General features: G+C 43.2%; 2 protein-coding genes across 2 annotated transcripts; both read right to left on the bottom strand.

The window, feature by feature from the left end:
* Positions 1-10: 10 nt before the first annotated feature.
* Positions 11-1974, bottom strand: LOC139639598 (ubiquitin recognition factor in ER-associated degradation protein 1; the record flags this gene model as incomplete). Its single annotated transcript, XM_071513731.1, has 5 exons — positions 1838-1974; positions 1487-1619; positions 1244-1276; positions 1025-1146; positions 11-154 (listed from the first exon to the last, which is right to left on the bottom strand). Coding segments are annotated over exons 1-5 (435 nt in total), but the record flags the coding sequence as incomplete, so codon positions are not given.
* A 384-nt stretch (positions 1975-2358) lies between these two features.
* LOC139639597 (probable ATP-dependent RNA helicase DHX37) lies at positions 2359-12787 on the bottom strand. The gene is made up of 27 exons (XM_071513730.1): positions 12694-12787; positions 12359-12473; positions 12043-12212; positions 10961-11073; positions 10453-10837; positions 10161-10309; positions 9902-9994; positions 9589-9685; positions 8945-9058; positions 8579-8795; positions 8265-8363; positions 8088-8158; positions 7791-7926; positions 7616-7692; positions 6916-7148; positions 6696-6807; positions 6370-6476; positions 6005-6193; positions 5795-5919; positions 4884-5000; positions 4625-4797; positions 4422-4536; positions 3516-3653; positions 3327-3421; positions 3148-3221; positions 2941-3038; positions 2359-2837 (listed from the first exon to the last, which is right to left on the bottom strand). Exons 2-27 carry the CDS (start codon positions 12459-12461, stop codon positions 2761-2763), a joined length of 3477 nt encoding a protein of 1158 aa, XP_071369831.1. The 5' UTR covers positions 12462-12473; positions 12694-12787; the 3' UTR covers positions 2359-2760.
* Positions 12788-12951: the final 164 nt, after the last annotated feature.

Here is a 12951-nt window from a genome sequence, read left to right as displayed (position 1 = left end):
TGGTCCTGGCTAATATTTCATACACTGCTTTGGGGTTTGTGATGTCCAGGAAGTCTGGGCTTTGCGGCTGGAACTTGGAGTAGGTGGCCACCATAAGGTTTACACTCTCTACTTGGACTAGACCGCCTTCCTCCAGCAGGAGATTCTGCATCATCTGCAGGGAAGAAATAAACAAACATCAGTACAATTCACACCATGGCCTGGATGAATACTTGTTACAGAGTGTCTGTGCGTGAGTGCATTAACATTTAATTAAAGTTGTGGAAGGTATCAAATGTCTTGTCAAATCGCACTAAATCAGCAAAGAAAATGGAAAAAAATAAAAAGCATGATTTTGAGCCTATCTCATCACAAGAGCTGTAGTTAAGCCAAATGGAGATAAGGGCTGTAACTAATGATTGTTTTCATTAATTATTAGTTTTTCAATTAATCGATTAATCGTTTAGTCTATAAGATGTCAAAAATAATGACAAATTCCCATCACAAATTACCAAAACTCAAATTAGGTCTTAGAATCGCTTACTTAGTCTGACCAGCAGCCAAAAAAATCCAAAGTATTCATCTTATAATAATATATAACAGAGAAAAGCAAACAAATCTTTGCAAGCATTTGCGAAGCTGTAACCAGCAAATGTTTGGCATTTTTTGTTGATAAATGACTAAAACAATTAATCAATTCTCAAGATTATAATCAACTAATTTTGTGTCGATCAATTAATCGATTAACCAACTAATCATTTCAGCTCTAATGGAGAGTCCTTGCTCTTTAGTGTTTGTCAAAGGATCATAGCATTGGCAGGATATCATTGTTTGAGACTATGAAAAAAAAAAATAACAATGCATTTTATGACCACATCCCATTTCTGCTTCTTCATCTCAATGTTGTGTATTATCCCTCAAATAGTGTTTATTTATTGGTACATACTAGGTTTCCTACAGTGGTGATTGCAGACATTTATAGACATTTTGTCAATTTCTCTCCCGTGTGGCACTGACAGTAAACTTGTTACTGAGTGTTTCTTACCCAGTGTGGCAGGTAGCAGATTCCCTCGTCTGCCACAAACTCCAGCACACCACAGTGTGTCGTTCTGTCTGAGTTCTTGTTGCTCAACTTGAACAACATCGGATAGGTGATGTTCAGCCTGCCTGTGTGGGAGAGGAGCAGAGAGGAGGTGAGAATCATGGAAAATGCATAAAGACGTTTTATATTACTGTAGAGGAGCTTCATTAAAGTCGCACTTACTGAGCTGGTCAAGAGCAGAAGGTGGCATTATTACTGAAAGGAGACATCAATCATTAATTCACACATTAATATGAAAACCATTCCAAATCTCTAGTAAATATAAACAATGCAGGCTCTGTGATTCATGGGGAAAAAACACAATTAGCCGCAGGTAGTCTAACAAGTTCCATATTCTGTCCTATTGTCAACATTATTAAAAGACAAACAAAGTATATTAAATCCGTTTGTCTTTAAAATGCTTACTTTTGCCTCCTTTCTCCACATCTGACCGGTCGTTTGGACCTGCCAGCATCGACACCGAGTAGCAGCGGTACTGAGTGGAGAAGCGGTTTTGAAAAGCCCGAGGCATCGGGTGGTCGAATACGTGGAAGGAAAACTGTGAAGGAAACCAAAACTTCTTACACCACACATATTCACGGACAATAACGTTTTTAGTACTGTACATTAATCGGTTAGCCACACAGGATTATTTTCACTTGTATCATGACAGGGCATCTTGTTGTTGTTAGCCGCTTGCTAACTGCTCAATCGATTTGTTTAGGGAGAAATTTGTCATCATCCGCAGACAAAAGGAGCTTATTGAGCGACACCCACCATGTTGACGGTTTACTTCACGTTTTCGACTTAAAATGACTCAAAACAAAGCTCTGGTTGTTTCTTCCTACCCTTAAAAAACACGCTAAGCTGCGAATTTCCAATGTTATCTTCCGCTTCTTCCGGAAGTGTATGAGCTGACAGCGGGAAATGACGACACAACAGAACGAGCCAATCAGAGGGGCCCAGAACAATTAGTGTTTCTTCTTTTTATAATAAATAAAGCCCAATTTTACCCAACTTCTTACATTCTTCTTCTTACATTTGGGAATGAATTGTTTTTCTCATATCTTCATCTTAATTTCCTGATACAGGCCTTAAACCTTTTTTTTTTTTGCACTTGCTTCGCACTTATGGGTTTTATTTTCCATCTTATGTTATGCTCATTCTATGTCTATTTTCATGCATGTAATTTCTTTGTTGTAAAGCACTTTGAGCTGCATTTCTTGTATGAAAGGTGCTATACAAATAAAGTTTATTATTATTAATTATCAACCACAGTTGACTCACAGACAGCATGAATAAGCAAACACTAGCCTCATTCAGAGCAGAGCCACACTTTTAATGAGTCTTATGAAGACCAAATCAGCCATGAATGCCTGACAGCAGTACACTGATGAACCACAAGTTAAAAAGTCATTATAGAGCTCTAGTGGAAACATTTTCTGCCGGAGAAAACTGTACAATTCATAGACATATAAAATACAAATGGGAGAAAGGCAGTGTCGTGTGGTGACAGGTGCACTTGCAAAGAACATAAAAACAATTAGGTTTGACTGTAAGAAGAAGGGCCCTTTTGATGCTGGAGAAGAGTCTGGGGGTGAGGAGTTTTTTGCCAATCTGTAGGTCAAGGTAGGTCTGGTCACAAGTCTCTTTAATGTGTCATTTTCCACCTTCTTTTCAAAGGTCCTGGTCACATTCCCTCATATAGGAGGCCAACTTTTGGCTACTTCCTGGTGCATGGCTTCAGGTAGCCACTGGCAGTATGCAGACAGAAGGACTTAAGGGTGAGAAAAAAAACATGAGAAAACAATGGTGTTAGACGACAAGAGGTCTCACCAAACAGACTCAGACAAATCATGCCAAACACATCAAACCCTCACATTTGTCTTTGTTCTTCCAGACGGAGAAAAGAGCCTCTCTACAGTCAACTCTCTCGGACACCAGCGCTCCCAGCAAAGCCTCGGTCCTGGGCTGCAGCCTGGGACAGCAAAGCAACAAGAGTAAGAGAATAGTCTTTTCTCCAAACAGGTTGATTTCACTGAGAGACGAAAGGCCTCAGGCGGCCAGGTGTGAGACTGTAAGCTTACTTTGCCCATGTCTTCAGCATGATGGAGGGGTTTGAGAGAAGGTGGTGGCTGTGTTTCTTCAGTTTAGGGCATACCTGCAAAACAGACAAAGCATAAGACAAAGCATACAATTCAATGCGATGGATTTGAAGTGATAAGGACTGCAAAGAGACCGGGGCTGTCAGGTTTTGCTGCAATACCTGTCCCTCAAGCAGGAACCTGGCAAATAGTTTGTAGCGTTCCAGGCCGTCTGGATAATCCATCTCCACTGCAGGCAGCTGCCAACCCACACGGACTGCAGGACAGACACAGACATTATAGTAACGTAGGCAGACAGAGACACCTTACAGCAAGAATGACAGCCAGCTATAGAGAGAAGTGACACTTACAGAAGGTGCTTGAACGTTGACATTTGACTGTGCCTGTGGAGGAACAGAGCCACGGCGACGGAGTCTCCAGGGCAGAGCCGAAATGACAGTACTGGGGCAGAAGCTGGGGGACCCACTCTGCTTCTACTGCCGACACACCTGACAGAGACAGAGACAGGCAGAAAGGAGGACACATTTTCCCAAATGGTAAGCGACACTCCAGCAAATTTGACTTCATATAACAATGGCAGCAACAATATGCAGTTCAATCCAAACTTTATTGCATTGAAATTTGGCTTATCGACAGGGCTTCACAGTAAAAGCGCATAATATAAAAGAACACAAGAAACACAATAACATAACATTAAAGAACAACACATCACAAATTGGCACAATAGATTCCACACAAACAGTTGATAAGACTAGACAGGGAGTCAATAGCTTGATATGGTGCAATAAAAATCAGTACACAAGTCTTCTACAGGAATAGAAGCTATATCAGTTTTTTTTAACCACATCTCTATATATTAGTCCTCCTCACTAATACATGCTATGAGGCGGCACCATGTCTGTCTACTCGCTCTGTGTCTGGGAGACGGGCTGTGGGAAGTTCAAAAATTCACCCGTCGATGACGTCATCGATGGGGATTTCCAACTCGTAGAAACTACAGCCGCTCTCTTCCTGGATTCTGGATTCCTTTCCTGTCTCCGAGACACAGAGCGAGTAGACAGACATGGTGCCGTCTCATAGCATGTATTAGTGAGGACCAATATATGGCGATAAGGTTAAAGGAGTTTAGACACTCTCAGTTCCTATTCTACTATTCTATTCTATTCTACTACTACGACTGACTTTAAAAAATTTAAGTCAGTTGTGTATCACTGACACCAGTAAGCTTAATGCCTGTTTTCCCCAAGCTCATTTACCTCTCATGTACATCTTGGTGGTCTCCATGACCTCCTGGTAGACGACAAACTCAGGTAGTGTTTTGAACAGCGCAGAGGTGGGGTGAATGAAGACTGGGTCGTCCAACAGAGGCGTCTGTCAACAGAGACAAAAAAGTTGAGGAGGTGAAGGAGAATTACAGTTCTTTCCCCAAATCACAATAATAGTTCTCAGTGCAACTTGCCTTGTATCCATTCCTCCATTTTGGGTCTAGTATTTCTTCTGCCTGTACACGCCGTGCAAGATGGTCTCCCAGTCCGGCCAGTACAATCTGCCGCAAGCAAACCACCTGGCTCTCTGTTGGTGGACTCATTTTAGGATCCACAAATACTCCCACCTCAGGACACACTGCATTCACTGGGAAAAGACAATATGAATGATTTTCTATGCCGTTTCTGTGGCGTACGGTGAGTTTGGTCATCTATAAATTTGTGTGCATGTACCTGCATTGGTAAGTTGTCCTCTAAGCCGCCTGATCTCCACCATGGCTTTATACCTCAGGCCATTCTCCTCACAAAACTTTGGTGTACAGCCAGCAAATTCACAAGCCCCGACAGCACCTGCAGTCACATGCAAACACAAATATATTCTTATCAACATACTTTACGCATACAACTTGCATAAATACACAAACACCAAGGACTGTATTGACTGTATTGAGGTGTGCTAATTACTACCATGTGCAAAAACTTAATGGCCATAGCTTTTTCCCACATGCTGCCGCACTGCATTATTTCATCAAGCAGTGATAATATGACATGGGAATCTGCAATTTCTTTTAATCTTATCCTCGGATATTTGAAGAGGGAGTAATTCTCAAATGGAACACTCTCTCATATTACCCTCTTTCTTTTTTCTCTCTCTATTTCTCTATCTTATTTCTTATCTCTCTGCCTGTTCTTCCTTTGAACACATAACACTTTCTCAGCGTGAGAAGTTAGGGTGTGCTTCCTCTGGGCATTAAATACTGTGCACAGTTATGCACGTTTTTGTTCAGTAAATCAATGGGAGTGATTGAGAGTGATCCATTTAAATAATCTCCTCCTCCATTTACACCCTACCATTGCTATTCCTCAAAATACATAATTGGGTCAGATGTGCTAAAAAATCTCCTAATAAGTGTCTACCCCATTTCCTCATGCAAATGCTTGTGTGCACAGGTTAGTAGATCCGAATCGCACATTTTACGCACACAACTGCATTACTGCCACCGCAAACGCTTAATAAATGCAGCCCTAATTATCATAAATATAATGGATCTAAACCTGAAATTAAAGGTCAACACATCATATGATGCCCAAAGCTAGAATCTGTGCAGTACTATTCAGTCACAACATAACAAAAGTGACCTTACCCAGCATGACCATAAGGTCCCCCAGCAGGAGTGAGGCTCCTTGCCCAGCCCAAAGCCTCCTCATCTGGGTCAGGCGAGCCCGGCGCTGGGCCAGCTTGGAACTCTCATCCTCACTACCTGCAGGCCTGAGGAGGAGGGAGGAAAACATGTTTAGAATATAAAAACATGAATATATTTACATAAAGACAGAGCAAACGTGTGTCCTCTCACCTGTCAAGGTCTTCAAAGATCTCCCGGACTGTCATGGCTGCCACCACAGCAATGACGTACGGCAGGCAATCCTGCTGCTTCCCCAGCGCTAGCATTTTAGCATAGCGTGGTGCCACAGGGAATGAAGCCATCGCCCTGCCCAGGGGTGTGATGGGACAGCTCAGCCTCGCTTGCTCCATCTCTTTCACCCTGGTTTAAAAATAAATAACAGATTGTAGGCTTGAGGCTTGGTCACACAACTTGACTAATGGACTGCTTATTTTATCTCAATTCACTGGGTAAAATGGGCCAATAAGATGGGAAGATTAAGAAAAAGACAGGGAAGAGAGGGAGAGGCAGAGATAGAGATAGAGGTAGACAGTTACCTTCCGGTGCGAGGCGGCTCTTTCAGAGCTCCCAGTGAGACCAGTAACTGTTCTGCGGCAACAAGAGCCTCACCAGAGGGAGACGTGGGAAAAGGGAAATTCACCACCTGAAGACACACACAAAGATCTGTGTAGCATTTCAACAAAACACAGCATGTTTTACCTTTCTTTATCTCGGGGAAGTTGACTGAGCGCGCATGTTTTTTTTCAGCAATGCCCTGCTTCACATTCACAGTTACATGCATTCACAACTGGAAACTGCTCAGTGGAACCAGTCTTCTAGTATCTTCTACTATTGGTCCATGAGCTGTTCTACATTTACTGACCTTGTCTATGTTGAGGTCCTTCATCTGCAAAACCAGGTCTTCCACAGGCCGGCGAGTGATCTCTGCCTCAGAGAATGGACTGAAGTCCCCAAACACTGCAGAGGAGTACAACCTGCAGGATATAAACACCTTCAGTTACACAGAAGTTTCCCATTTCCTAAAGATGAGAAAATATCTGAGAATATTCTCCTGGGGTGAAGACAGCAAGTAAAGTTCTGACCTGTAGCAGTGTCCCGGCTCTGTTCGTCCAGCTCTACCTGCCCTCTGGTTGGCTGAGGCCTGAGAGGTCCATGAGACCTTGAAGGAGGACACGCCAGTCACGCGGTCGTAGTAACGCTTCTTAACCCGACCACAGTCGACCACGTACTTGACCCCAGGGATGGTCAGAGACGTCTCTGCCACGTTGGTGGCTACCACACAGAGACGAGTGCCAGGTGGGGGGGGCCTGAACACCTACACCACAGGCACACAACACACACACAATATTTGGACACATAATACATCACAACAGTTACTCTATAGAGGGCTTTCAAGTGTCTGATTTGCATTTCTAAATGTGTTTCTAAATGCATTTCTAAACTTACAACATGCCTGACATTCAGGAAATATTGGTGTAGTATAGGTGATTACAATTAGTAAACCTGTACAATTCATGCATTTGTCACTGTGAATAGCCATCTTAATGTGAAATTTACTTACGTTATCGTGGAGACATTGTAACATTTTATTAGCATCAGAGAGGCAATCTAGCTTTAATTTATTTTTATCTTTCGTTACCTTTTTCACTCTTTGTTTGCTAACCAACAGTTCTATTCTGTGTTGCTGTAACGACCCAGTTTCCTCTCTGGGATCAAAGCAGTTAATCTTAAACTATTTTTAATCAGTCTTTGTACTGATAAACGTCAGGTTAATAATCTTACTTTAGCCTGCTGCTCTGGGGCCAAGAGAGAGTACAGAGGGAGGACATACAGAGGAATGGATGGGTCGGCCTTCTCCTCTATAAAAACATACAATGCAAAAGACAGAAGAGAATTAGTATAGATATTCATCTGAAATAGGTCCCTCTGGATTTGGAGAACTAGTGGTGTATCTTACCTGTGTCACCAGGATCGTCTCCCAGTTCCAGGTCAGAGCCTTCATCCTCCTCGTCTCCTATCCCAGCTTGTCTGTCCTCGTCCCCCTCATCCACCGGTAAGGCAGAATAATTGTCCAGGTCGATACGGGGCAGGGACTGAAGACAGAGAGTAAAGCATGCAATGCCTTAAAATATGTGTAAACAGTGTATATCTGTCGAGGATACAGGTGCCTTTTATCATATTGCAACACACACAGTAAGAGCCTTGAATAATGTGATTGTGGCCTTTGGGGGCATTTTATTAACACCTGACTTACCACAGTCTTCTTCTGTTTGGCCTTCTTAAACTTCCTCATCGCCTCTGAGGTATCAGCCTCCTCATCTTCACCTGGAAAAAAAAAAGAAGTGATTATACATTCTATTCAGAGAGAGTGCATAAGTGAGCGAGCAGGTGTGTGTGTATGTGTGTGTGTGTGTGTGTGTGTTACACTCACCAGTGGTTGTGTTACCCTTCCTGAAGGGGAAAGCTTTCCTCAGTCTTCTACATACAGTGTGCACCTCAGCCTGGCCAGTCAGGAACACCAGGATACCACCTGATGGACAGAGAAATTAAGTCTGGGTGGCAGTGTAGTGCAGTGGTTAAAGAGACCGTCCCGTATCCGGAGGGTCTCAGGTTCAATTCCAGCAACAGCGATGTGTCCTGTCAAAGTGTCCTTAAGCAAGATACAGTGTGAAAAGTACAAAATCTGGCTGTGCATATGTATGAGGCTGAGTGTGAGTGTGTGTGTGTGTGTGTGTGTGTCTGTACCTGGAGGCAGCATGCGGTGGATCTTGCAGATCTTGTGGAAGACCTCTCCAGTGTAATCCTCCAGAGGGGTACGTTTGTTGAAATGGATAGTGACAGGGAATTGGCGGGCATCCACCTTGATGACAGGCGGAGGCGATGGAAACAGCTTCCTGTTGTCGGTGAAGTCTTCGACTCGCAGAGTGGCCGACATGACCAGCAGCTTCATGGGCAGACCTTTCTGTAGGGGGCATTCACAAAACAGCAGGTTGACGGAAGGGAAGGACGGTAAAACATGTTGTCTGAAATATAGACTTCAATATCCGAGCGTGACCAGAGGTGAATGAGACATTTCTCCCGTCAAACACTAGGCATGGCGTTGCTGCTTACCTTGTTTCTGAGCGGGACGATACGAGACAGCAGGCCGATGAGAATGTCTGTGTATACGCTCCTTTCATGAGCCTCATCTATGATTATCACACTGTACTTCTGGAGCAAGAAATCCTATGAGACAAGACAGAGATAGTGGCAGTATTACATAGATACAAGGTGACAGGGACTCTTTTACGTAGACATTACACCTGAGTCAATTACTGATGGAAAAAATGCTTTCAATAACACTGGGTTTCCCGTAGCCTCCCTCCATGAAAGATAGTTTGTATTTTTGTGTCAGTATCACTGGTTCAGCTGTGTTCGTTGGTCCCCTCCAACTATCCCACCTCTAGCAAGGTCAGGCTGATAATAATGGGTCAAACCATCCTCTCAAGGGCTCTTGTGGTCTCTCACATCATCACACAAAGATGAAAGTGGACTCAATGTTAGTAACCATAATATAAATATGGTATCCCACCACAACAAAAGCACAGCAGGGAGAAATGTGCAGATTTTAAGGAAGTTAAGGCTCAACTTAAGGCACAACTAATTTCTCTCTATTGCCCAGGCACCTGTATGTGTTTGTGTGTGTGTGTGTGTGTGTGTGTGTGTGTGTGTGTGTGTGTTGCATATTAGTTGGTGGGGGACAGTAAAGGAGATACCTTCTGAATCTCCTTCAGTAGAACACCATCCGTCATGAACTTGATCTTGGTGTCGCTGGTCACATTCCCCTCATATCGAATCTGGTATGACACCACCCTAAAAAACAGACAGACCCCAATAAGCTCCATATAATTTAGAAAATGTTTCCCTCAACAGAGGAATTTCCTTTCAGAAGGTTGTCACAAAGACATACGAGAAGAAATACATGTTCTAATATACTCAGTATATTTTCAAAGTAAAGTCTGTGCCTTTGAGGTAGGTTTCTCTATGCCAAATACTTTGAAAATCTACAGAGTGAAGTAATTTTGGTACCGTGTGGACAGGTTCATCTCTTTGGCCACTCTGTGGGACATGCTGACAGCTGCCACCCTCCTTGGTTCAGTGACACCTATAATCCCACTGCCACTGGAGAAAGAGAGCAAAAGAATGAAGATAATATCAGATCAGATGATATCAGATACTAATGTGTGACCTCCTGTAAGCTGTTCTGGAGGAAAATATCCAGTGAGATATTTAAGGACGCTACCACAAACAGGGGATAAACTCAGGATAAAAGGACTGGTATATGTACCTGGCGTAGCCTGCCTCATACAGGAACTGAGGCACTTGAGTGGTCTTCCCACTTCCGGTCTCTCCGCAGAGGACGACACTGTGATTCTCTCTCACCGCCTCCATAATTACCTGCTCCTCCGCCAGTACAGGCAGCCTCAGACGAGCTTCCTGTAGCATGTGCAAAGACAGATTGAAAAACACATAAACCAACTACTCCTCTCTGAAAGAAATATGTGTAGCTTACTCACTTATTCACTCAGACTCTCACTCTCCCTCAGACAGACAGACAGACACCCACACAGAACACAAACCTGTATTTCTGGCAGTCTATCAACTGGAATGAAGACAGCAGGCTGGGATGGCTTTTTGCTGGGGACCTCGCTCTGATCTGAACCCTTCTTCTCATTCTGTCCATCTGTCACTGTCGCCCGTTGTTCCTTCACCTCCTCTTTGCCCTTTGTCTCCTGACAGGGAGAGCTGGCTTCCTTAGATTCACACGCCTCTGTGGTCTCATTTCCTCCATCATCCTCGTCATCATCATCATCATCGGAGGAAGTGTCCAGATCGCTGCTCTCTTCTCCCTTTTGCTCTTCCTCTTCTTCTTCATCCTCTGCTTTCCATTTTCTTTTCCTGTTAGCTCCGCTCAGGCTGCTGATCTTCGGCCCTGAGCCTCCATCTTCTACTTCATCTGTTGTCCTGGGAAAACATGAACAGTCAGACACCACCATCTCCCCACCCCCCATTGAGAAACACAGACAAATCTGACTACTTCATTTAGTTTAGCTTATATATTATGTGTGTATGTGTGCGTGCACATACTGTTTATTCTGGTAAAGCTTGTCTCCTGTGCCAAGTTTGGAAGTGGTGTACAGCTGCTTCAGCTCAGACTCTGGAAGCTGCACCTCAGCCAGCTTGGTCAGTATGTCTGCTCTCTGAACAGGATAGAGGAGAAGAGGGATGCATTAGGATGTTGTTGTCCATCATATCAAGTTTGCCCAACACTCATTGCCAAGAGTTTTTTAACATTTTACATTTTATGCATTTACCCGATGCTCTTATGCAGAACAGCGTACAATGACTCAGCAAATAGAGATTCAGTGTCTAGTTCAAGGACACTCCTGACAGAACAGAAGGCTGTTGTGGGGTTTTAACCTGCGACCGTTCCATTGTGGGACAACCACTTAGGCCACTAGACCACACAGCTGCCAAAACCATGTGGAGTTACCATAGATCTCACATACAGACACATTTCTATTATTTTAACCTTCACTTATCAAAGGATTATTAACTGAAGACGTCTGCTTTTTTTTTCCAGCCACACTAGGGCTGGGCGATATGTACGATATATATATCTCAGTATTTTCTACGAAGTGGGCTAAATGTTCAGTTGTAAGTAGGGCTGGGCGATATGGACAAAATCAAATATAATGATATTTTTTAACAAATACCTCAATATTGATATTGCGACAATATTGTAGCGATGACTATTGGTGCTTTCACAAAATATTTACACAATGAGATTTTTGATAATTAATCATCAGTAATGTGGATATAATGACTAAGTGGGTAAAGGCAAATAATAGAACAGCTAGAACAGTCTAGAACAGTAAGTTCAGAAAATGACATCACTTTACTGTAATGCAGCTTTTAAAACCAGGAAAAGACAACACTTATGCCATATCACGATATTACGATATCCAAAATCTAAGACGATATCTAGTCTCATATCACGATATCGATATAATATCGATATATTCCCCAGCCCTAAGCCACACTAGTCGTCAACTCTCAGCAGATCCACTGGAGCAACCTGGGGTTTAGTGCCTTGCTCATGGACACTCATCCATACTCTCAGATGAAGTTTAGGCATGACGTGCTGCACATGTCAGACTGCCTCTTACCTGAGCTTTCTTCTCCTTGAGTTCGAGGACCTTCTGCAGCTGTTTCCTCTGCTTCTTAGTGAGGGGATGTTTCTTGGAGACAGGTCTCTCTATGGCTTTCTTCTTCTTGGCTTTGTTGGCTGGGAGGACCAGGGCGTTGCTCTCATCCACGCCCTTAAGTTTGGACCCATCTGTTGAAGGAAAACAAGTGGCATCAGAAGCGAGGAGACGATCCACAAGCCAAACACGAACAGACAATAATTTCACTGTTGTCACTGAATCATTTCACCAGTTCACTGATTTCACTTGTGAACGCCCATTTCTCCTCTTTTCTTACCTTCCAGTTCCACCACCACGTCTGTCTTCCCATCCCCAGCTGGTTGTTGAGGGTCACTTTGCTGTCTCCCCTTCCAGTTGTGTTTCTTCCTTAGTCTCCCCATCTCTGACTGAAGCTGTAGATTAATCAGTGAATAAGTCAGTCGAAGCTAGGCAGCTAGCTAGATCCGCCATTTAATTCGATAGCTAGGAGTAAATCGTATATATTTAGAGGACTCACATCTTACAGCTAACTTACTTTGGTAACGTCAGCTAACGTTAAATACAAAAAACTCGTACTGGCTTGTGTCGTTCAAACAGCCGACTAAATCCTTATAAACATTTAAAAATACAAACCTTTTATTTTAACGAGACAGACAATAGCATTGGGGTTTAAAGACTTGACGTTTGAAGTCCAATCCAGCACAAATCTCACGTGTAAACAGATGCTGGTCCGTTATGTAAAACAGTCCGTCGGTGAAACGTTGAGTCGGAAAGGTTCCGCTACAAAAAAATCAACGCGAGCCCAAAAACTCCCCCAGGTATAGGCTACATTATTTAGAACAATGTTGATATATATATTTTTGCATAAATAAATCAGCCAAGCAATCAAGA

Source organism: Centroberyx affinis, unplaced genomic scaffold (assembly GCF_046629955.1).
Source record: "Centroberyx affinis isolate AG114_WGS23_722 - 3 ecotype Tasmania unplaced genomic scaffold, CSIRO-AGI_Caff_v1 ptg007444l_1, whole genome shotgun sequence".
In the NCBI taxonomy this organism is placed as follows: Eukaryota; Metazoa; Chordata; class Actinopteri; order Beryciformes; family Berycidae; genus Centroberyx; species Centroberyx affinis.
This window is presented reverse-complemented; position numbering and strand designations above follow the sequence as displayed.

Coding starts and splice junctions, on each gene's coding strand:
- LOC139639597 (XM_071513730.1), bottom strand. CDS start 12,461: ATGGGGAGACTAAGGAAGAAACACAACTGGAAGGGGAGACAGCAAAGT. Junction 7,927..8,087: donor CCAAACAGAAGAAGACTGTG/GTAAGTCAGGTG, acceptor CTCTGTCTTCAG/TCCCTGCCCCGTATCGACCT. Junction 7,149..7,615: donor CCCCAGAGCAGCAGGCTAAA/GTAAGATTATTA, acceptor CCTGTGGTGTAG/GTGTTCAGGCCCCCCCCACC.